Below are 25,060 nucleotides of genomic sequence, written 5' to 3' on the forward strand. Positions count from 1 at the left end.
ACAAATAATTGTCTATTAATTTATTTTCTCCAAAGATGTCAATGCGGAGCGGTCGGAAGAAGGAGACTCCGGGGCCCCGAGAGGAGCTCAGGACACGGGGTCGAGCTTCTCCAGGTGGTGTCAGTACCTCCAGCAGTGATGGCAAGGCTGAGAAATCCCGACAAACTACCAAGGTATCTTACCAGTTAATCAATTTTTTCAGCTCCAAAGGCAGTGAAGAACGGGAAATTATAGTGTGCCACATGCAATATAAGGCAATAGGTGGGTACAGTCCAAGGACTAGCCTTCAGGAGGTTGCATAACCATCATTATCCAGAACTGGAAGGGATATTCTGGGAACTGGACGTCTCTACTGGGTATTTGGGGGCTGATTTCCCTCTTTCAATGTAATGGTGCGTAAAAGTGCTAAAAGGGTACTTTGTACACCCTGGAGTAGTTTTTGGCTAATATTTTGATTAATTTTTCCCAGCCAGAGGTTTTTAAAAAGTGGTCTCAGGGTCTTTGTGGTGTCTATGGGAACCCCAAGGGCAGCATGGAACTTGCCAAAGAGCAGCGTGCTCTGCATAGGCTGCTCAGTTACCAGCACTGATATAAGAAGTGTTAGTGTCCAGTACAATTTGCTTAAAGATGTTTCAAATATATTTGGTATAGAAGGGACACCAAAAGTTTGTTTGGAAAAACACTTAAGATTGTTCACATTAAAAAAAATTATTCAGTTGCAGTTGGCCCTCGATATCCATAGATTCTTTACCTACAGATTCAAGCCTCCATAGTTTGAAAACATTCTAAAATGTATACAAATACCCAAAAGCAGGCCCTGATTTTTGACATTTTATATAAGGGTCATTAAATACTCGGTCATTGTATTTAATGGAATTTGAACATACATGGATTTTGGTAACCATGGAGTGTCCTGGAACCAAAACCAGAGGGTACCAAGGACCCACTGTGTTGTATTCAGTTCTGGGTGCCTCATTTTAATAAGGATATAGACAAGTTGGAGCAATTTCAGAGAAGGGCAATGAGAATGATAAGAAGTATGGAGAACATAACACTTGAGGAGAGCCTGAAGGAGCTCAGCATGTTCAGCTTGATGAAATCTTCTGACTGAGGAGTGACATGACTGCACTCTTTAAATACTTCAAAGGCTGTGACAGAGAGGATTGTGCAGGTTTGTTTTCTGCTGCCTCTGAGGATAGGACCAGGTCTAATGGTTCTAAGTTATAGGAAGATAGATTTTGATTGAACATTAGAAGCCATTTCTAATGAGGAGTGATTTGGCAATGGAACCAGTTCCCCAGGGGTGTGTGGGATCTCCTTCTCTTGATCTCTTCAAAAAGAGGCTGGACAGCTACCTCCTGGGAATGCTCTGCCTGGAGATCCTGCACTGAACAGGGGATTAGACCTGGTGGCCTTAAGGGCCCTTTCCAGCTCTATGATTCTTTGTGAAACTGTATTTATATTCCGGAATATATTATATTCCGAAACTGTATTTATATTCAAAAGTTAGAAGAATATGAAGGAAAACTAAACAGGACTTTGAGCAGAGCCTTCCTTTTGACATCTGTCTTCCATCCCTTGCCTTGCAGAAAGGTCGTGTGGAGGAGTCAATGGCCCCTAAAGGAAGCAAGCAAAGCCGACCAGAAGAAATTTCAGAGAGTGAAGGAGAGGACACCAATGCCCCAAAGAAAACTAAAACAGAGGTAAGATTCTCCTGGCCAGACATCCTCCAAATCTGTCCAGAATTGTTCTCCCTGCTCCCCTGCCCATCATGCTTCTGGTCCCCAGCAATCCCTGGGACTCTAGAGCTTTCCTCAAAGGGGACCTGTTCTCATGTTGCTGAAAGACTGTCTGCTGATTATTTCTTCAAACAGGAGCTGCCGAGACCTCAGTCTCCCTCAGATGTGGACAGCCTAGACGGTCATAGCTTCAACGATGAGACCAGCAGTGACCCCCGTGACATCGACCAGGACAACAGGAGCACCTCTCCCAGCGTCTACAGTCCTGGGAGTGTGGAGAATGATTCTGATTCTTCCTCTGTGCTTTCCCAAGGGCCGTCCCGCCCTTATCATCACCCCCCACTCTTCCCCCAGAGTCCCTCTCCCGCTCCCCTGACTGAGGGCCTTCCTCGCCCACCAGAGCCAGCCTTCAGCTTGGCAGGGGAGGTTCATCCTCCTGGCCCGACAAGTGGATTCCCGTCTCAACTTGAAGCCCAGCCCTCAAGGATTTTCCAGGCCCAGGCCCCCCCGCCAGCACCACCTCCCTCCACCAACTCTTCTTCCTCCCCTTCCTCTTCCTCCTCCTCCTCCTCTTCTTCTTCCTCCTGCAGTACCCATGTCTCCCTCTACCCAAATACCAATGTGGTCCAGATGGGGCCCAAGGCTGTGAGTGTGGGAGCAGGGATCCCTGCACCAAGCGGGCGTGAGCAGCCACTGAGCACCAAGCACAACCCTCCCCCTACAACCCCCATATCCCTGCCTCCAATGGCAGGTGGCTTGCCCCCTCAGAAGACACCCCCAAACAACTCCCCTTCAGTGATACCCCCTTCGGCCGCCCCCTTCCCGCATGTGTTGGCCAACCTGCCGCCTCCACCTGCCCTGCGCCCTCTTAATAACATGACTGCCAGCTCCAGCTCGCCCGGCATAGTGGGGCCAGCGATGGGCGGACACCTCCCGTCCCCCCATGGAATGGGGCCAGACAAGTCCCCCGTCCCATCCCGCTACCCCTATGCACCCCCTCCGCCCCCTCCCAGCTCCTCTGGCCAGTACGGCCTCCCTCCCCCATCCCAGGCACTGCCAAGCTACAGTGCTTCCTCCTACGGACACTCATTCCCACCGCCCAGCAGCCTCTCTGTCTCCAGCCAGCCCCCCAAGTACACCCAGCCCTCTATGCCCTCCCAGCCCGTGTGGAGCCAGGGACCCCCACCCTATAGCCGTCCCCCAGGGAACCCTGGCTCCCATCCCCCTCCAGCCTCCTTCCCCGGCCAAGCTGTCCATCACCAGCAACAGCAGCAGCAGCAACACCATAACCACAACCACAATCACAGCACTGGCAACACTGGGCTTCCCCCAGCGGCAGCGGCTGCCACAACCCAGACCTCGGGAGGGTATTCCCATCCTCTGGAGCCAGGCCCACATCATCCTTCCCACGCTGCCTATGGGTTGCGCCTCTACCCACCCCATGGCCATTCCACATATAGTCAGGCTCCCTCTGCTGCTTCTGCTGCTTCTGGTTCTTCTTCCTCCTCCTCCTCTTCCTCCTCCTCCTCTTCTTCCTCCTCCTCCTCCCAGGGGCCATATCCTGGGGTCTGTAGCCATCCCCAAGGGCAGAACAATGCCACCTATGCTTTTCCCCCTCCACCTCCCCCTTCACCTGCACATGGGGCCGGACCCCCAGTCACTTCTGCCTCAGTGACACTCTCCACGGTCATAACCACCATGGCTGCTTCCTCCTCTTCCTCCTCCACTGCCACCCCCTACAAGACCGTGTCACCTCCAGTGGGCCCCCCCGTTGTGGCCTCATATGGAAAGCGGACAGCTTCCCCATCACCCCCCTTTCAGCCCCCTGCCCCCTACAAGCCCAACTCCCCACCCTCTTCCTCCTCAGCATCCTCCTTCCGAGCAGCCACGCCACCAGGCTATAGGCTGACCTCTTCCCCCCGTGGCTGGAGGCTACAAGGCCCCCTCGCCAGCCCCCATTGCCCCACAGGCCTCTGGGAGCATGGCTGCCCCTCCTCCACCTTTGCCTCCACTGCCCCTCAGTGCTGCACAGATCAAGCAAGAGCCTTCCGAGGACTACGAGCCTCCTGAAAGCCCAATGCCCCCTGTCCGGAGCCCCTCACCAGCCCCCAAAGTGGTGGATGTACCAAGTCATGCCAGCCAGTCAGCCAGGTGAGGAATGAGAGGGGTGGGCTCGGGTGGGAAGGGAATAATAGAAACATAGAACCATGATCTCCATCCAGTCCAACCCCATTCTGCCATGCAGGAACTCACAAATCACACCTGACAGATGGCCATCCTGCCTCTATTTAAAGGTATCCAAAGAAGGAGATGCCACAGCATCTTCCACTGTCAAACAGCATTTACTGTCAGGAAGTTCTTCCTAATGTCTAGGTGGAATTTTTTTTCCTGTAGTTTACATCCATTGCTACATGTCCTAGTCTCTGGAGCAGCAGAAAACAAGCTTGCTCCATCCTTAATATGACATCCCTTCAAATACTTAAACAGGGCTGTCATACTATCTCTTAACATTATCTTCTCCAAGCTAAACATACCTAATTTCCTAACTCTCTCTTCATAAGGCATGGTTTCTAGACCCTTCACCATTTTTAGTCTCCCTTCTCTGGACACTCTCCAGCTTGTCAACATCCTTTTTGAATTATAGTGCCCAGAAATGGACACAGGGAAGGGAAGGAGAATGGCAGCACAAGGGAGTCTGAGAAGATGAGAGAAACGAGAAAAGCAGCTCCATTGAGCCTTTTGCACCAGCCTAATTTGGCCTCACTTTACCCTCTGATGCTGCCTATGGGTTGCGTCTCTACCCACCCCATTGTCATTCCACTTACAGCCAGGGGCCTTCTGCATCACCCTTTTAAAAATAATCTGAGCTTTTATTTCCAACCACACACTGATGCTGGCATAGTGCTTGTCAATGATATAGTGGGCAATGTACACTGTTAATGGGTTGTGTTGCTCATGGTGTATTTTATATTAAGTAAAACCCCATGATAGGGTCACTTTAGTATTGCTGTAAGTCGCTGTAGGTCGGAAACAGCTTGAAGGCACACAACAACAACAAAAATTACACTAGATATGATTGATTACATTAAAATAATTGTGTCCTGCTGTGAGAGTAGATCATCTTGCTGTACTTTACCACTTAACAAATGGGGGATCCCACTTCACGTTTTGCTGACTGTTGAATAACAAAATGTTTAAGTTGTGGTTCTGCCCCATGCAGCCCATTTGTGGGATGCCACAGAGGCACAGACCGTCCCACAGTGACATGTGCCATCAACAGGAGTTCTCCTTCACCTTAACCTAGGTGGCCTTTTGTTTGCACATGAACTGACTCAGTGCCATCACACAGTGCAACCATCATACAGAGAATGTATACAGATTTCACCTTACTTGGATACGGGGAGATGTGCCTGGATTCATGGGTTGTCCATGTGTCATGAATCTGTGGGAGTGTAGATGAGTCCTCAGAGGCTATCAGGAGAGCAGTTAAGCTTCCTAAGAATCTTAGCTTCCTCTGTTGCTCTGTCTCTCTCTGTCTTATGTATGTGTGTAACTCACTCGTGCTTGCAAAGGTATGCAACTACGTATATTATTCATAGTTAGCAATTTTTTGGCAGTGAGGCAAGAGTGCATAGCAGCCAACATTTAAAGATAGGCAGTAGTACCCTTAAAAATGAAATATATCTAGTGGTATTAAATATTTTATAAAATGTAAAATTAATTGTTTGGTACATTCCATTTTCCTCAGTGCTTTCCCTATCATTGGCTAGAATGCTGGGAAGGTAAAAGGAAATAGTATTAGGTAGTTAGAATAATGCATCTATTTTGGATAGAGTAATATCTACATTTTTTTCCTTTGAATCTTTGTAGCTAAAATGATACAGTGGGCCCTTGGTATTTGCTGGGGTTTGGTTCCAGGATCCCCCAGAGATATCAAAAACCATTGATTCTCAAGTCTCATTAAATACAATAGTGTAGTAAAATGGTATCCTTTATATAAAATGGCAAAATCAAGGTTTGCTTTTTGGAATGTGTGTGTGTATTCAAGCAGTGGATGCTTGAATGCATGGATAAGGAGGTCTGACTATAGTAGAGACTTAGGCCTGATACAGACGGGCAAAAAGCGCCGTCCTGGGGCCGATTTAAGGGCTTCGTAAGGCTACGTGTCCATATGCGCTCAGTCCTAATAGCGGCGCCCATGCGCCATCTTGCCACAGCCCCACCCATACGGGGCATGCAACAATGATGTGCAGGTGTCCGCGCACCCAAACAGCACTTGCCAGAAACAATGGTGTCAGGGCACATGAGCATCGTTATGGTGCTCCTAAAAAGAAGTCGCTCTAGGCGGCTTCCTTTTATGGAGCATGTAGATGCTGCGCGGTGCAGTTGGTGCAGCGCCAACAAGGGGTAAAGAAGTAGCCACCCGTCTGTATCCCCCCTTGATTTTCTTTTAGTGAAAACTTAAAATCAGAAAACAGCCCTAGAATATATTTGAGGGCTCCTCTCTTGTACAGACCACCCTAAGCCCAGATCCCCACCCACCCTCTTCGCCCTCCTAAGTACATGGCTTGATAAAACCTGAAAAGCTAGAAGAGTTGTGGAGTAAGATTTCTAGTGGACTGAATGTAGTAGCCTTGAGTGCCCTCTGTAGCTCCTGGCTGCCTTCCTGACCCTTCCGGGCCAGTCAGTGCGAAGGAAAAACTGTTTTGCCAGTTCACTTAATTTGCAAATTCAGGCCAATGAATTTTTACTTTTCTTGTTGGAGAATTTGGGTTACCTTGGATCAGAACTTTGCTTTAATTTGTTTAGTGTAGATAGGGTAATCGAGCAGAAATAGGCGATAGGTAGATCAGAATCTATGCATAACTTTCTAGGAATTTTGACTCCCAGTCATTTAACAAGCAACAACAAAACACATCTCCAAATTACACTGCTGAAATGAAAAAAGGCTTTTAGTCACCAGGAGTGGATTTTGGTGTGGAAGAGTTGTAAAATCCACTCAGTTGTGATGCTTAAATACGTGGGCTCAGAACTTTTAAATTCTAGGATTCTAGGTGTGTTTATTTTCACTGAGCTCTAGCTAGTGGGTCTCCAGTAAAAACAAAAACATAACCAAAACACACCTCAAGTAGATGCTGTAAACTTGAAGTCTGACCACCTTTTTACAAAACAAAGAGTACACTTGCATGTCTGTTACTATTACTTGAAGGTCTCATCACTTCTGGACCTTCTCATCTCCACTTTATTTGGAAGCTCATGTGTTAGTTCTTTCACAGGTTCAACAAACATCTGGATCGTGGCTTCAACTCTTGCTCACGGACTGATCTGTACTTTGTGCCCCTGGATGGCTCCAAACTGGCCAAGAAACGGGCAGATCTGGTAGAGAAGGTACGCAGGGAGGCAGAACAGAAGGCCCGGGAAGAGAAAGAACGCGAAAGAGAGAGAGAACGGGAGAAGGAACGGGAGAGAGAGAAAGAAAGGGAACTGGAAAGAAGTGTGGTAAGTACCTGAGCTGCCTTAACTATCACAAGCCCATACTCAGCTCCTGGTTGTTTAAAAGGGTAATAGGTCAGCTAAACTATTTTTTAAAAGACAGGAGTGTCAGGTTTGGGCCAAAACCTAAAGATAGGCAGTAGTACCTTTAAAAATATATATATCTAGTGGTATTAAATGTTTTATAAAATGCATAATTCATTGTTAGTACATGCCATTTTTTGCAAGGCATTTCCAATCATTGGCTAGAATGTTGGAAGGTAAAAGGAAATAGTATTAGAATTTAGAATAATGTATATATCATGGGTAGAATAATGTCTACATTTTTCTTTGTATCTCTGTAGCTAAAAAGAAGGTAGAGACATAGGAGATTACCTCACTGTTCTTAAATAGTGGGATAGAAGCGGGGTTGTAATTGTAATTGCTGGATCCTATCGCACAACCTTGTGGTTAGGCAGTAGGGCATCCTGTATTCAGTTTGTGCTTCTGTCGCTGCTTTTAATGAATGGGAAAATCCCATGAATAGCTGTCAATCCAACAGCTAACCCCTTATTGAAGAATGGTGCCATAGGTCATTCCAGTGTAATTCAGAGACAAGGGGATTTAAACCAGTTTCAGTGCATTTAAACTGATTTCAATGCACACACCCCATTCCCAATGAAGTCTAGATTTTTACTCCTGGGAGAGGCAATAGTTTGTATTTGGCAGGAGAAAGGGGTTTTAAACTGGGTTTACCACACACACACACACTCCCAATGAAGGCTAGACTACTTACTTACGTAATCTTGGATATCTCACAAGTAAACAGAATGGTAGCACAATAGTGCAACCTGTTAGAACTGTTGCTGTTTCAGGAGTTTACAAAGCTGCAATTACGCCGGGAGGGAAGCTTCATGCAATAATCTCCACAGTTTTCATTTAATAAAAAACATAAAAGAAAATCAGAAAACAGTCATACAATATCTTTGAGGGCCCCAATCGTCTATGGACCTTGCATGCCTTGGTGTCCAAATGCCTCTCACTGACTCACATTCCTCCTATCTCTTGCAGAAGGTGGCACAAGAAGGCCGAGCAGTGGAGTGTCCATCTCTTGGTCCTGTCGCTCACCGCCCATCCTTTGAACAGGGCAGTGCTGTGGCAACTGTCCCACCATACCTGGGCCCTGACACACCAGCTCTTCGTACCCTCAGCGAGTATGCCCGGCCCCATGTGATGTCTCCAAGTAACCGCAACCATCCCTTCTACGTCCCGCTGGGTGCTGTTGACCCAGCACTGCTGGGTTACAATGTGCCAGCCATCTACAGCAGTGACCCGGCCACTCGGGAGAGAGAGCTGAGAGAGCGAGAAGCCCGTGAGCGAGATCTTAGAGACCGTGACCTGCGTGAGCGCCTTAAGCCTGGCTTTGAGGTGAAGCCAGCTGAGTTGGAGCAGCTCCACACTGTTCCTGGTGCTGCCATGGATCCTTTTCCACGTCACGGGGGGTTGGCTTTGCAGGCGGGCCCTGGCTTGCACCCTGCTTTCCCCTTCCATCCGGGGCTGGGCCACCTGGAAAGAGAGCGGCTAGCGTTGGCGGCAGGCCCTGCCTTGCGTCCTGACATGTCCTATGCCGAGCGCTTAGCAGCTGAGCGACAGCACGCGGAGAGAGTGGCTGCTCTGAGCAACGATCCCTTGGCTCGGCTGCAGATGCTCAACGTGACTCCTCACCATCATCAGCACTCCCACATCCACTCTCATCTTCACCTCCACCAGCAGGATGCCATTCACGCAGGTGAGGAGATCTATTGCAAATGTCTCTGCACAACCTGAGCATGGGGTCACCTTTCAGGCTTCATTCTTGTTCAAATGAAAAGGCTGGAGCTGTACTGCTTCAGACTGGTGCTCTGTGTGTGTGTGAGCTTCACATGACTGCTCGCCCAGAATAAATAAACAAAGCTCTACACATGTGAAGCCAGTATGTCAAGGAGAGATTTAGTGGAGAAGCATTCCTACTAACATTCTATATGTAGGTAGAGAGCTTTTTTGCAAAGAAGAGCTTTCAACCATAAAATCCCTACCTGTTGCCTTCAGTGGTACTTCCAAAAAAAGATTGTACCACTTCAGTGACAGCCACACCTTAGAAATTCTGATCCTATTATGTTGGAAATGTTCATTATTATTCTAATTATGTAATTAACAATTACTTAATTAATTATGTAGTTGATTAGAATCATTGAATTGGAAGGGGCCTCATGGGCCATAAAGTCCAACACCCTGTTCAGGTCTCCAGGTAGAGCATCCCCAGCAGGTAGTTGTCCAGCCTGTTATTGAAGACATCCAGAGTAGGAGATCCCACCAGCTCTCTGTGAATGGTGCCATTGTCAAATCGCTTCTCATTATAAGTTTTTTCCAGTGTTCAATGAAAATCTGTCCTCCTGTAACTTAGAACCATTAGACCCGTTGCACTCCTGCCCTCTGGAGCAGCAGAAAACAAACCTGCCCCATCCTGTCTGTCATAGTCTTCAAGATATTTGAAGAGTACAGTCATGTCACTCCTCAGTGAGAAGAATTCACCAGGCTGAACATGCTCGGCTCCTTCAGCTTCTCCTCAAGTGTTTTGCTCTCCATACTTCTTATCATCCTCATTGCCCTTTTGTGAACTTGCTCCAACTTGTCTATACCCTTCTCAAAATGAGGCACTCAGAACTGAACTCAGTATTTCAGGGAGGCCTGAGCAGTGCAGAAGATATTATTTCGCTTGACTTGAAAACTATGCTGCTAATTAACGCAGCATTTGCTTTCTATGCTGCAGCATTGCACTACTGGCTCATACTCAACTTATGAGCAACAATAATTCCAAGGTCCTTTTTGCATGTAGTTTGCTGAACTATGTATTCCCCATTCTATACCTGTGCATTTGGTTTTTGTGGACTAAATTTTTAATTTGGCTCTATTGAATTTTATTTTATTCTGTCCGCTTCTCTAGTTTATCAAGATCCTTTCAAGTTCTTTTCCTGTCTTCCAGTGTGTTACCTGCCCCTCCCAGTTTTGTATCATCTACAAATTTGATACGGATTCCTTCTGCCCCGTCAATTAAGGCACTGATAAAAATGTTGAAAATGGCTCCAGGACAGAACCATTGCTGACTCTTTGAGCATGGTTTTCCATCATATCCATCTCATAGTCTTCCCATCTATTCCACATTTAATTAGCTTGCTATACTGAATATGATGATCTTCTGAGATATTTTGCCGAAATCCAGATGACATTCACAGCATTCCCACCATCTACTAAACTAGTGACCTGATCAAAAAAGAGATATTACAGTATTTGGCAGGATTTATTCTTTATTCAGTGTTGTGATACTTTTCCTGGTATTGAGGCCAGGCTAACTGGCCTGTAGTTTCCTGGATCTTCCATTTTGGCTTTTTTGAAGAGAGGAACAATGCTTGCTCATCTCCAGTCCTTTGGCACTTCACCCATTCTCCAGGATTTCTCAAAAATGACATTGTTTCTGCAAGTACATCAGCAAGTTCATTCTGTGCTCTGGGGTGCAGTTTATCTGGCCCTGTTTATTAGGTTAACTAAGTGATTCCTGACTCATTCCTTATCAATCCTGCTTTGCAATCAATTGGTAATTAATTATTACTCTCTGTATTGTAAACTCATTACAGGTCTGGTTGCAAATTAAAAATTGATCTCTAATTACTTGGAGGGAGCTTTCGTGTCTCTCTCTCTCTTTGTTCTTTCTGGGAGGTTTTGGGGCTACACTGTACTTCCCCTCCCCCAATAAGGTTATGGCCCAAAGTGTGTGCACTCTGCATTTAAATAAATCAGGCATTCTTGTTCACCAAGGTAATCCAGATTTTTCACCAAGAAGCATTGCCAGAATCCTGTTTGTATTTTATGCATGCAAAAGTTCCCCTCTAAAAAAATGTTTGGACATTTTTGCCCAATGTGGACTGCCTACATTTAGTTCAAGGATGCAGACCTGGAGTTGTGCACAGAGAGCTGTTGTTTCACATTGGGCTTGGCATTCTGTTGCATGACATTAAATTTCCCCATATCCATGCGTAATCCCACCCCATGACCATGGGTAACTTTAATTTTTTTGGCTCCTGTAATTGCATTGCACATACACTTCTAGCCCTGCTTTTTTGCATCTGTAAGAGATAGAAGTTTGGTGTGATTTTTGGGTATCCGTATATGTCCATTAGAGAGCCAGTATAGTGTAGTGGTTTGAGTATTGGACTTGGACTCTGTAGCATTGACTCTGGAAACCAGGGTTCAAGTCCTGGCTCAGCCGTAGAAACCCACTTGCTCTCAGCCTCAGAAAACCCAGTGATAGGGTTGCAATAAGTAAGAAATAACTTTAAGGCACATAACATCAACAGCAACAAAGAATATGTTGACATTAAGAAATGCAGAGTTGTAAATAATAAGGCAGTGCTTCCTCCATTCCCACCTCAACTATGATGTTACTGTGTAGCTCTGGAGCCATTTTTCTTTCGGGAACATTGAATCATAGAGTTGGAAGAAACCTTACAGCAGGGTTTCTCAGCCTGGGTTCCCTGGAGTCCTAGGGTTGTGTGAGATGTTGCTATGAGAGATCATGATTTTAAAAAAATACCTTTTTTTGAGCTCTAGATAAAATAGGTTTATGCAGGTGTACCTGAGACCTGAAAATAATTTCAAGGTTCCTCCAGGGTAAAAAGTTTGAGAAAGTCTGCCTTAATGACTGTCTGAGCAGCAAACCCCCTGCTCAGTGCAGGAGACACCTGAAGCACACCTGGCAAACAGCCATCTCAGTCTCTTTTTGCATACTTCTAGTGAAGGAAAATTCAGTTTATTCTACAAACATTTATCCTAAATGCATTTCCTAATGTCTAGCTGAAATCTGTTTTCTTGCAGTCTCAACCGTTACACTAGACCACTCTGCAAGAAAAGAGAACAAACGTGCTCCATCTTCTGTGTGAGGGAGCTTTTCAGAGATCTGAAACCACTATCATGCCTCCCCTTTATCTTCTCATCTGCTGGCTAAGTACACCAGCTCTTTCAATATTTCCTCCTAAGTTGTGCTTTCCAGAACACCCAGCATTCTATTCGCTCTGCTCTGGAGAGACTCAGGCCTGTTACAGACTGCCAAAATAAAGCTGCTTCGGGTCTCTTTGGAGGTATGCTGTTTAAATGATGCATGCATCCTAAGAATCTGGAAGCTGCACCAAAAGCTGCACTCCAGTGCTTAGGAATGGAGTGTGGCTTTGGCGTGATCTCCGGACTCTTAGGACCCATGCATCAATTAAATAGCATACCTCCAAAGAGACCCGAAGCAGCTTTATTTTGGCAGTCTGTAACAGGCCTCAGTTTATCAATATCCTTCTAAAAATGTGGATCCCAGACCTGGACGCAATATTCCAAATGAGGTCTAATAAAGCAGACTAGAGAAGAATTATTACTTCTTGTGACCTGCTGTTGCAGGTTAATACTATTTAACTTTTTAAACACCTGCTTCACATAGCTGGCTCATACTTAGCTTATAATCCAGTAAGGCACATAGGTATTTTAAATACACACTGTTGCAAAAGTAGATGTTCCTTATCCAATACTTGCATCTTTGATTCTTTTGAAAATCTTAAATCCCAGCTTACTAATTTTGATTTAATGCCCCATGCCACTCAGATGTTTTTGTATTTGGCTCTTTCCTTCTATCTATAGTGTTGGCTATAGCTTGTAGCTTTATATTGATAATAAATTTGGTAAGTAACCTGTATACACCCTCATCCAGATCTTTAACATCCAAAAATGTTGGAGAGAACATAGCTGAGCACAGAATCATGTGGCACTCTTCTTAAACTGTGCTTCAGGTGGATGCCATGAACATTTGTTAAATATGATTGCTCAACCAGCTGTTTTATCACTTAACAGTAATAGTATCCATCCCACATTTTTCATCTTGTCAACCCTGTAGGATAGACTGCTGGCACAGTATTCCCTTGACAAGCCACACTAGTAATTCCATTAGGATAACAAGTTTGCTCTTTCCTAGTATTCAGCACGGTATTTTCTAAATGCTCACAAATTAACTTTTTAATAACCTGTTCTAGAGTTTAACCTGGTATTAATGTCAGACTTACAGTCTGTGATTTCCTGGGTCATATATTCTAAACATAGATAAACCAAACACACTACTAAGCCTACAAAACTAAAAAGGAACGGGGGGGGGGGGAGATGAAATAATGGCTTTCACCTTTTCAACTAATGGTTATATATGCAGAAATAGCAAACTTTCTCTATAATCAGTCCCTTACCTTAAGTTTCTATTGTTAATTAAGCCTACCAATTTTGAGATTATACTACAGATTATACTACTATACCCTGCTGTATCTGTAAAAAAGCAGTTACACTGCAGCTTTCCAATCTTTCTTTAAAATTACTTAGAGATTTCTCTTTAATTAAGACAGTCAGCTTGTCAATTTCGACCAAATCATATAGGCCTGTTACAGACTGCCAAAATAAAGCTGCTTCGGGTCTCTTTGGAGGTATGCTGTTTAAATGATGCATGCATCCTAAGAGTCCGGAAGCTGCACCAAAGCTGCACTCCAGTGCTTAGGAATGGAGTGTGGCTTTGGCACGACCTCCGGACTCTTAGGACCCATGCAAATTAATTATTAAATTATTGGAGCACAAGTGGCCTCTGTGGTGCAAAATGCCTGTTAACAGCATTGACAAAATGGGGGTGGCATCCATTTCATTTCCAAGAGCAATTTAAAGTGCTAGTTCTTATTTAGCTAGCCTTTCATGTGACACCTAAATACCCTAAGCCTATTTAGATCTGTTAGGTCCTGGAAGTTAAGCAGGGTCATCTCTGGTTAATATTTGGATGGGAGACTGCCAATGGATACCAGATGATGTAGGCTCTGTCTCAAAGGAAGGAACTGGTAAAATCATCTATGAGGATTCCTTGCCTATGAAAATCCCATGAAATTCAGACCTGAAGGCACATGCACAGACAGAACATTTCATGGTCTCGAGGAGTGTCTTTTCTCCAAAAAATGCTTGACGTTTGAGGCCTTACAGATGTCATGAAGATGGCAATGCAAGAGTGGTTCTTTTCTGTGGTACCTCACTGCCCATCCCCAATTTATGGATGGCTCTTCCCAAGGAAGCTTCCATATGGCTAACTTTTATGATCTTTTAAGCACCAGGCAAAGACTTTTCCAAAGCTGTTGGATAGTTTGGCCTAGCTTGGATAGATATTTTCATCATTTACTTATACTGGGTGCTGGATGTTATATGTGTGGATGTATCGTGACATTGTCAAAATATGTTTTATAATTTATGTAGTTTATGAATTTGTGATTATATTTAGTAGTTTGTGTATGTTATTATTGTGTAAGTTGTTTTGGGATGCCTTTTGGATGCTTGAAGCAAGACATACATTTGATAATCTAAACTAAGGGGCGAAGCAGATGCCCCCATTGAAGCGGCTTCCTGGTGGCTTGGGGGGCATGTCATTTAGATGACACATGCCTCCAAGCCAGCAGGAAACCTCAGTGAAGCCACCCGCCTAACCACACGGCAGGCGGCTTTGCTGTGCTCCGGTGGCGCAGTGTTTATATGTCATGTACCTCAAGAGTGCCGCAAAGCTGCAGCTATGGTGGAAAAGTCAGCTCTTTACTAACTCACAACGGAACGGCTTTCTGCTGCTTCTTTTTAGGCCAGCAAAAAGCCGGATCAGGGCTGTGATGTGTGGTTGTCACAGCTCCATTCCAGTGATCAAAGGGATGGCATCAAGCCACCCCTTCAGGGCCATCTGTTTTGGCCCTAAGAAATCAGGAGTGAAGTGTGCTTAAACTTAATACATATCACACAACACTTTTTTTTTAATTTCTGATGATCCCTATCCCATTTCAGAAGCTAACTTTAATCTCTCCTTTCTGCAGCTTCTGCCTCTGTTCACCCTCTTATTGACCCACTGGCTTCTGGGTCGCATCTCACCCGGATACCCTACCCAGCTGGTGCCATCCCTAACCCACTTCTGCCACATCCACTCCATGAAAATGAGGTGCTGCGCCACCAGCTTTTTGGTAAGAACTGAAATACAGAGTGCATGATATGAATAAAGGTTTTGTCAGGATTGGGGTCTGCGAACAGAATGGCCAGAGAAAATGGAATTGCTAACCTGAGGTTGGGATTCAGAATATAGATGGATAAGAAAAGTGTGGGGATGGAGAGGAGTCCAGGTCTGCATCACAGACCTGGATGGGAAGCAAGGTGAGAAGCAAGGTTTATGTGGTTTTTAAAGTAAGTCTTTTTACTTTGCCTTTATATACCTTTAAATTATTTGCAACTTAAGTAAACTCAAAGCAAACCTGTCAGGAGGTTTTCTTAGCAAGATTTCTTCAGAGGGGATTTTCCCATGGCCTTCCTCTGAGGCTGTGAGAGTGTGACTTGCCCAAGATCAACTAGTAGGTTTCCACGACCAAGAGAAAGTCCTAGTCCAACACTCAGACCACAACAACACACTAGTTCCCTTTTTTACTTTCTACTAAGAAGTAAAAGGGGAAAAATCTTCAGGAAGCATTTTTCACTCAGTTGCTTAATAACATTAAAGCTACTGCAGACTTTGTGGTCTGATCAGAGAGTGTAAAAGCACTGAGATGATTCAGAAGCACATGACAATTTATTTTATTGAACTTATTCATTAAAGCAAATTAGTTTAATCTTTCCAATCTGCTTGTATTAATGGGTCTAATAGGAGACAACTGGCAACCAGAAGAGAGGCAGTTGGACACCTTCAGATCTGAGTTGAAGCATTGGGGTAGACACTGTGTGCCCTAAAGGAAAGGGGGCCAGAGGAAGAGTTGCTGAGAGGTGAAAGGAGACTGGCAGTGCACCTTTGTCTCATCAATTTATGCCCTGCTAATGGAACTCATTTTTATTTTTTATTTCCTGGAGGTGGTCAGAAGGAGAAAGGCTTGGTCTTCATTAATGCCTCTCTAATACCACTTGAATTGAGAACAACCACATATTGGCAAAATGCAGGCTTCAGACTAACATTTCCTCCCTTGTATATGATTTTAAACGTCTTTGCCTGAAGAAGATATCACTGTTTGGTAGAATTTGGGTGCTATTGTACTTTGTCTCAGACCGGAATGCAGAAGCGGGAGTTTTGGCAGGTCTACCTTCTCTTCTTGCCTCCCCTTTATGATCTTCTGCCTGACTGTTCAGGGGAGAGAAGTCATGATGTTCCCCAGGTAGCTGTGACCCCTTGTACAGATCAGTTGTGATTAGTTGTTGTTCTCTTTTCTTCTTCTCCTTTGGCTGCAGCTGCCCCATACAGAGACCTGCCTGGCTCACTGTCTACCCCAATGTCTGCAGCACATCAGCTCCAAGCCATGCATGCACAGTCTGCAGAGCTGCAGCGCCTGGCCCTGGAACAGCAGCAATGGCTGCATGCCCACCACCCTCTGCATGGCGTACCACTCCCAACCCAGGAGGATTACTACAGGTGTGTGCGGATTGTTGTGGGGCTAGAAGTGCCCATGTGTGTTGTTGATGTTTTTAGGCAGGGTGAAGGGGACAATGGGGTCCAGGTAAGAAAATAGGCATGTTTTAAGTTAAGCTTCCTGTCTTCTGCCTAAATCTGTGAGGAATGAAGATAAATGTTATTGAAAGCCTTGGGGTAGGTGAGTGTTTATCAAGGGTTCTCTGGTCAAGAACAGTGGATAAGCTTCCCAGAGAGATCTGATCCACCACTATCAGTCTGCAGCATAATGCGCAGGACAGAAATGAATTTTAGGTCACACAATGAGTGCTACTCATGAACTAAGTCAGAGGCCTAGAACTGTCTCTGGAATCTCTTCCACAGCGTACTGGAGTTGCTTGGCAGAACTAAAGTGGACAGCATTCCTTGAAAATAGAGGCTTTTAAAAAACAATATTGCATTGGTTCAAAGAACATATACATATTCCTTTTTTTTAAAGAGAGACTCCCATCTGCTAACTATTTTTGGCCATTACATGGAATAAGGTTTTAAGTCTGTTCTCCAAAAGGAGGAAGCCTGTAGCATTGTCCTACTCTGAAAGCATGCTGAAAGTTCAACAGGTGCAGACTGTGATGGTCCTGCTGTAAGTTGGCACTCAGTTTCCATGATTTCCTTTACTGACTTTATTGACTTCCCACTTGCTTCTGGGCACAATTCAGGGATCTATTTTTGACCTTTTAAGCCCTAAATGGGTTTGTGTCTGCTGGATTGTCTTTTACTACACGGACCTTCCTATTCCTTGAAGTAACCCTGAAAGGCTCTTTTTCTCCTACACCAATTAGGGAGATGGCTACCAGAGACAGGGCCTTTTCTGGGTTGGTATCCAAATCTCTGACCCATGCAGGAGAGCAATCCAGCAGGAAAGTCTCCTTTACAAACTCCTTTTTAAACAAATGAGGAGAAACTGGGCTTTGTGTTCATCTGTGACTTTCGTTTGTTTCACTAAGTGCCAGGTGGTTTTTCCTCCTCCAGCAGAAATATGTAATTCTCTAGGCCATTCCTAAGGGCCTGAACAGACAGACCAAAATGAAGCTGCTTTAGGTCACTTTGGAGGTATGCTGTTTAAATGACCTATGCATCTTAAGAGGCCAGAAGCTGCGCCAAAGCTGCGCTCCAGTCATTAGGATTGGAGCATGGCTTTGGTGTGGCTTTTGGACTCTTAGGGTGCATGCATCATTTAAACAGCTTACCTCCAAAGTGACCCAAAGCAGCTTTATTTTGGGTGTCTGGGCCCTAAGATTTCTTGAGCACTCAGCCACATGAAAAGACTGCTAAGCTATTTTACAGAGAAATAATTATAATATCTTGAAATTAGTTTTTAAAACTATACAAGTTGGTTGCGTTCTGTTCAACCATTCCATTCAGTGTTTACTTGTTCTTTCTCTCAGCCACCTGAAAAAAGAAAGTGATAAGCCCCTTTAGATGGATTCCATTCCCCATGATGACTTCATCACCCCTTTGCTGCTGCTTCTTCTTTGAGAGGAAAACCAACCAACCAAATCCTGGGGCCAGAAGGAAGCTGCACAATGACACAACTCCCAGTCTCTATCAACAAGAGTGACGGAACTAGAACAACTGCTGTGTGGAGGGAGGACGGGTGGAAAAAAGGAAGGACAAAGAGGGTGTGAAACACCAATTAGGACGTTTGGCAAATGGCTCACCTTTCCCTTGTATCCAGTAAGTGATGGTATTATCCCCCATGTGCCTCTTCTGTGCCCTTACCCCACCCCAAATCCTTGGGCACATCTGGCTAATCAGCAGGAACTCAAAGCATGATGGACTAAATACACCTCCTTCCACACCTTGATCAACAAAATCCAGAGGAACAGTGCATCGTGGAACTTTGCTTGAAGGCATTGTTGTGTTCTTCCTCAACCCTTGAGAGACTGAGCTAAGTCAATAGGTGCGTAGCACCGTGTGAGTATCTTCGGGGGCTGCTGTCTTTTTATCCATGCCTTGGTGATAGAGGAGAATGTTACAGGACTCTTGTAAGAATGGCAACTCTCCTTTCCCCTTTTGTCCCCTGGGCAAGAAGAGATCAGCGTGGCCAAGTGATGCAAGGCATGGTGGGACTTTCCACAGTTGCGGCCGCCCCTTTCCTCTTCACCCATTCCAGTTGATGTATCCATGCACATCCCGTTAGACGTGGCAGTTTTGCGTAGCAATTTGTGATTCCTTGACTTCCCCGTGTGTGTGTCTAATCTCACGGTTGTATATCTTGATCTGTCCTATATATTTACATAAGAACATTAAAAGATACCCAACTATGGGAGAAAAATCTCCCTACACACCCAGTTCCCCCACATTCTACTAATTTATATATAAATTCAGGTCTTAAGAAAAAGACAGTCAAACAACTACAACAGGAAGCCTTTTGGAAACTGTTGTGTTAATTTTGTGTACACATAGGGACTATTATCAAGTTTTTGAAACTATTTCTTTTCCAGAGTGTGGAAGTGGAACAAGACATTGGAGACAGGTTCATTTGCTCTAGAGGAGAGCAGGAGGTGCTCTGGCTTTCCCTCCTGCTTTTGCAGATTTCCTTCCTGATGTGTTTTGGCAACTGGGCAGAAGAAGCCTGATAATGCCAGCATCTCGGATAATAACACCAGCATCTTGCTCCTTTGTTTTGGTTCTCTTCTGTACTTCTTTGGCATAAAGGAAGATGGTTTGTAGAGAGCTTGTGAGGGTGAAATGAAGGAGCATTTTTAAAGTAACATGATGAGAAGCAAGTTATTTTATCAGTGAAAGGAGTAATGGTTTCTAGTTACTTTTTAAAGTTACAGTGTTTTGGCAAGAATTTTTCAAGCTCTTTTCTCAATCCCACCCAAACAATGAAAGAAAAAAAACTAGTGTATTGTCCTGTTTCTTAAACATGAATGAGCAATGTCAGCATTTATTTTTCAAACATTGTACTCAGTATTGGGAGCAAATTATTTTTGAAAGGTAATTTTCAAAGCTCTGGATTTGTGCTTATGTCAACAGAAACCCCACTTTTGGAAGGAAAAAAAAGGAATTTAAGAGGGAAATTGTTTTCCTCTCTGTCTTCAACTTTCCATTATGGGCCTGTGAGGGTGGGATGGTCCACTATTAAAAATCATTGAGTTCACAAAATTTTAGCAAGGTGCTTTATGTGGTCTCTCTCCAACCCTTTCTGCTTTTCCTGATTCAGTGTTTCATGCACAGCACCTTGAACCAGTGATTTATACATCGGGAAATGGGTGCACACCCAGGGCTCTTCCACACTACACAATGACAACACTGTGATTCCACTTTAACTGCCATAGCTGCATTCTGTAAAATCCTGGGATTTGTAGTTTGCCCAGAGGCACGAGAGGATCTCTCTGGCTGAGGATGCTAAATGTCTATCCAGGAACTGCCAATCCCAGGATTCCATAGGATGGAACTACAACAGTTAAAAGCAGACTTGTAGCAATTATAATTGTGAAGTGTAAATGGGCCCCTGCTGTTCTCATCCTGCAGAAAATCCTTGAGCAGGGGAGTCTGTGGTCTGGTTGTCAGGAGGATAAATAAGAGTTCTTAGTACTTGCCCTAAGAGCAGCAGCCATTCAAACAGCACCTCCTGACAAACCAGATTAGTCTACAGGTCCACAATCTAGGATAGGGTGATGGGGACAACTTTGATATTGAGCTGAATTGGGTGGGGTGTGTGTGTGTGAAAACAAAGAATATTGCCAATTTTCCAGAGCGTGGAGCAAGACACTGGAGACAGGTTCAGTTGCTCTAGAGCAGAGTGAGAGGTAGACTACAAACCTAAAATAAAATACATAATAGGGGGGATACACCACTAGAAGAATCAGGACAAAAAGTGAAGGAGGTTACTCACTTGGTCCATAATATCAGGACTTACCTCCATGTTGTTTAGTTGGAATTAGGCCATGGCTTGGAGGGCAAAAGGCAGCATCCTGTATACCAGGATCTCACTGCACTGCAGAAAGTGGCAACCTACAGAAAAGTAGGAAGGAACCTATTGGAGGTTTTCCTTTTAGGAAGCAGTGGGAAGGACAGAACTGAGATCTATGAAACAATCGCAAGTCAGAGAGGTATGGAAAGCGAGACAAGTAGGCAAGACAGAGGGCCTTGAAGGATCCCTTGCTATAATAACCTGCTGTATATACCTGTGGTGGTGACTTGCCTCGGTTTGACGTAGAAAGGAGGAGCCACAAACGCAAGTGTTGGAGTTGTGTCGTATTAGGAGGGGAATGGTATAGTTGTGAGTCTGTTCGATAGGAAATCCTGGTAGTGTCTGAGCCTATATGGTAGTGGTTTTGAAATGTTTGAGATTATGACTGGAAATCGGGTTTGAATCTTGTTTGGGGCCATGACAACGACAGGATCATTCTTCTCAGTGGTCGAGAAGAGGCAAAGACCTCTGAACAAAGCCTGAACAGATTTTGCTAAGGAATCACCCACCCACCCACCCCCCCCCATAGCTTGCTTTGTGTTGCACATTGTTGCCTTTCATCAAGTTGCTTCGACCACAGCAACCTATCACACCGGCGTTTCGTGGCAAGATTTGTTCAGAAGGTTTGCCCTTTAGCTTTTACCAAGGCTAGGAGAATGTGACTTACCCAAGGTCACCCAGTGGGTTTAATGCCAAGTGGAGATTCAAGCCCTGGTCTCTGGGGTCATAGGCCAGCACTCAAACCACTAGGCCATGCTGGCTCCTAGCTTCACCATCAAAAATTGTTGCGACAGCTGGAGAGTGAAGAAAGCAGATATAGGAAGAAAACCAATGTGATGGTGAGAAGTGGGGAGGGAGGTAAAAAAAAAAACTGAGAAGACCCCATGCCAGATGGAAGGGACATCAGCAAAGGAAGACCATGAGTGCTGTGCCTGAAGGGCTGAGGAGAGGCAAGGACTGTGGAGGTCCATCATCAGAAGGGTCACCAATGGGTCAAGTATTTGGTGCCATCTAGAGAAGGGAGCACACCAACAAATGACCAAAAAGGACTTGAAGGGCCAGCGGTCCTTACTATGCCAAGGAGGAGAACAACAAAGTCAGACCACAAAATGGAGTCTAAACAATAGGGTGAGAATAGCAAAGTGTCCCACACTAATGTATCTCCCAAAATAATGTAACTAAAATCTGAGTATACTAGAAAACCTTGGAAATGTATCAAATATATATATAGATATATAGAATATAGAGAGAGAGAGAGAACTATCAATGAAACTGCTAATGAAAAGTCCAATATAGTCCAAATCTTCAAAGGTCTGCTGTAAACAAATAGGGCAGCAGCAAATGTAGGGGGGGGGACTTCTTGAAAATGCACCGTTCTATGGGATCTTTGTCTCAGAATGTGATTACAAGACCATTCATTAATCCATGGCAATAAATAAGAGGCAATGATTCAAATAAAAGGGCGAAATTCAGTCCAGGAAGGAAGGTAGTACAGATTTATACAGCATTTCGGCATCAAGGTCTTCTCCTGTTGGACAATAGACATCTCTAGACTTAAAAATTATAAAGTGATGTTTTCAGCTTGCTACCATTATTCTAAAGAGACAAAATCAACAATATTAAACAGATTAACTGTATAAAAAGAAACCAACGGTATTTATCCCTTACTGATATCTTTACACTGTTTTGGACACAGTATGTTAGTGGAACCCTCCGGTGTTGTGTTGGATTCCACAAAATGGAGGCCTTTCAGGAAAAGTGTAGTGTAACTAGTAGGGCAATTGCACATATCAGAAAAGCTCAAAACACAAATAAATAAAATGTGAATTCATGCTCAAAATGGAGGGCGTTTTGGACTCCTCCTGGGAAAAAAAAGGGCTGAAAGGTAGGAGGAAGGAGGCCCTCTCTGGCTACCAGGAAGGGAGGAATTTTGGTATTCCTCCTGGCGAGAACGTGGAAATGGAGGTACATGCCTTGGAAGAGAGGTGGCTGGCCATTTTGGACCTCCTAGAGCAGAGAGGTCAGACTCTGGCCCCCAGTTTTTGGACTTCAGCCTCTCAGCATCCCAACACCATGGCTAAGGTGGCTGAGGTTCTGGGAGTTGAAGTCCAAAACAACTGGAGAGTTTTACGTCACTGTCTAGAGCGTCCCCTCTGGTCATTGTTTAGCCTCCACTTCCGGCGATTAAGTTCTTCCTCCCTCTCTGAAACCCGCCCTCCTCAAACCCCGCCCACCCAACAGGGGAGCGAAAGGGCGGGGCTCCGCGCCTTCTGTCCAGCCGCCTTCTCCTCCTGGAAGCTATGGCTCCGCCCCTGTTCCTTTCCTCAGAACCCTCTCCGAACCAATCAGAACGAACTGTTTTGCATATAAGACTTAGGCCGCCCAGCGGGGGTCCTTTTAAAGAAAGAATTCGGGGGTTCTTTCTCGCGAGGAAATACGTCTTTTATGGTGGTTTTTGGGATCGAGGCCTCGCCTCAGGAGCTGCAGACATGGGAAGCGGGGTAACGGCCTGCATTGTGCTCGCCAGTGACCTGTTTTGGTCAGTCGCCATCAAGTGAGCCTAATGGCCGCACCCTACATTTTTCCCACAGTGATTTGAGCTCTTTTTGTATTTGTCCCGAAGAAGCTTTCTTTTTGCGCTCAGGGGAGAGCCCACCACCGCCAGTGATTGGGGTAGAAAGAACAGAACATAGACCTTGTAAAAAAGTAGAGAGGAGATCGCTTCCTTCTGCGTAATGAGAGTCTCTTGTTTCTAGCTCACTTCATTACAAGGTGGCTGATCCACCACATCGGAGTCAAGAGGTAACCCGGTTTGGCACCGCTTTTGTCAAAGTGTGTGTCTTGGTCAAGGCTATTGAATTCTGGAGCTGAGCAGTTGTGTTTGTTGTAGAGGCCCTTATATTAGTTATTATTAGTATTATTATTATATTTAGTTATATCCCCGCCTTTCTCCCAAGGCTCAAGTCGCCTCAGGGGATTTTGCAGTTAACTGGCCATAGGCGGGGATTCGAACCCTGGTCTCACCTAGCGGTCCAAGTCCAACTGCTCAAGTGTTTATTCCAAAGGAAAACAATCAGCCCCAGGCCCACAAGAAGAACACCCAAGCAGCGAGAGCGTCCCTCTGGGCATCTCATGTGTCGGAGGGGAAGCTATCCTGCGCTAGATACAAGAGTATGGCCGCATTCTACGCTCTTATAGCTGCTGGCTATTCTACTTTTAATTTGCCATTTGTTGCATTTCTGGGGTACTGCAGTTTTAAGAGAGGGGGTCATGTTAGACATCTCGGAGCATAGGGCTCTTGATTGCTGTTTGGCTGAACTACCAAAATCCCCAGAATGCAACAGGAGACTAGCAGCCAGTTCGCAGGTGGAATACGTGGGGAAGGAAGGGGGCGGGGCCTCAGGTGTTTCGTCGTTTCCTGGACTCGTCCTAGGCGCTTCTTATCTAGAGGCGCCGATGTCGAGCTCCAGCTGCCCGCCCGCCTTCTCGGCTTCACCCCGCCCGCCGCCCTCAGCTCCGAGCGCGGAGCGAGGCTCAAGAGGTAGCGAGGTCCAGGATGGCGGGCCCTGATGGGCCGGGGTTGAGGCGGGGGGGTCACGCTGACAGTCGTTGGCATGTGAAAACCCCTGGCCCCCGTGAAAGCTCTGCCACAGTCACGTTGAACAAGGCTGCAACTCCTCCTGTTTTTACCATGCGAGCAATCTCTAGGTCCGCTCCAGGGCAACTCCATGGTCACCATGCGACAGACAATTGACCAGAGAACTGCGCGGGAAGAAGCCCATAAATGCCTACGAGAGTGGTCTTACCCCCCCCCCCCCTTGTAGGAAAATCTCTAGGTCCTCCGGTGCAACTCTATGGTCCACAAACGCAACAGACTTGACATAGAACTTGCGCGGGAGAGCCAATAATAAATGCCTAGGAGAGTGTTTCTGTCTAGGATCTCGAGGTCGCTCCAGTGGCAACTCTAATGTCACCATGCGACACATTGACCATAGAACTGCGCTGGAGGAGCCATAAATGCCTACTAGAGTGTTCTGTCTAGGAATCTCTAGGTCCTCCAGTACAACTCTATGGTCACCGTGCGACAGACATTGACCATAGAACTGCGCTGGAGGAGCCATAAATGCCTACTAGAGTGTTCTGTCTAGGAATCTCTAGGTCCTCCAGTGCAACTCTATGGTCACCATGCGACAGACATTGACCATAGAACTGCGCTGGAGGAGCCATAAATGCCTACTAGAGTGTTCTGTCTAGGAATCTCTAGGTCCTCCAGTGCAACTCTATGGTCACCACGCGACAGACATTGACCATAGAACTGCACTGGAGGAGCCATAAATGCCTACTAGAGTGTTCTGTCTAGGAATCTCTAGGTCCTCCAGT

At 45.4% G+C, this 25,060-nt stretch overlaps 1 protein-coding gene across 1 annotated transcript in view; it reads left to right on the forward strand.

The window, feature by feature from the left end:
- The window catches only part of ATN1 (atrophin 1), an 84,775-nt gene extending 65,726 nt beyond the window's left edge, over positions 1-19,049 (forward strand). The window contains 9 exon segments of the mRNA XM_042451837.1: positions 36-173; positions 1,590-1,703; positions 1,875-3,656; positions 3,658-3,890; positions 7,016-7,238; positions 8,283-9,000; positions 15,152-15,295; positions 16,539-16,719; positions 18,144-19,049. Of these exon segments, the coding sequence (XP_042307771.1) occupies positions 36-173; positions 1,590-1,703; positions 1,875-3,656; positions 3,658-3,890; positions 7,016-7,238; positions 8,283-9,000; positions 15,152-15,295; positions 16,539-16,719; positions 18,144-18,177 (3,567 nt within the window). The 3' untranslated portion in view covers positions 18,178-19,049.
- The last annotated feature ends 6,011 nt before the right edge of the window (positions 19,050-25,060 follow it).

Source organism: Sceloporus undulatus, chromosome 2 (genome assembly GCF_019175285.1).
Source record: "Sceloporus undulatus isolate JIND9_A2432 ecotype Alabama chromosome 2, SceUnd_v1.1, whole genome shotgun sequence".
Taxonomy (NCBI): domain Eukaryota; kingdom Metazoa; phylum Chordata; class Lepidosauria; order Squamata; family Phrynosomatidae; genus Sceloporus; species Sceloporus undulatus.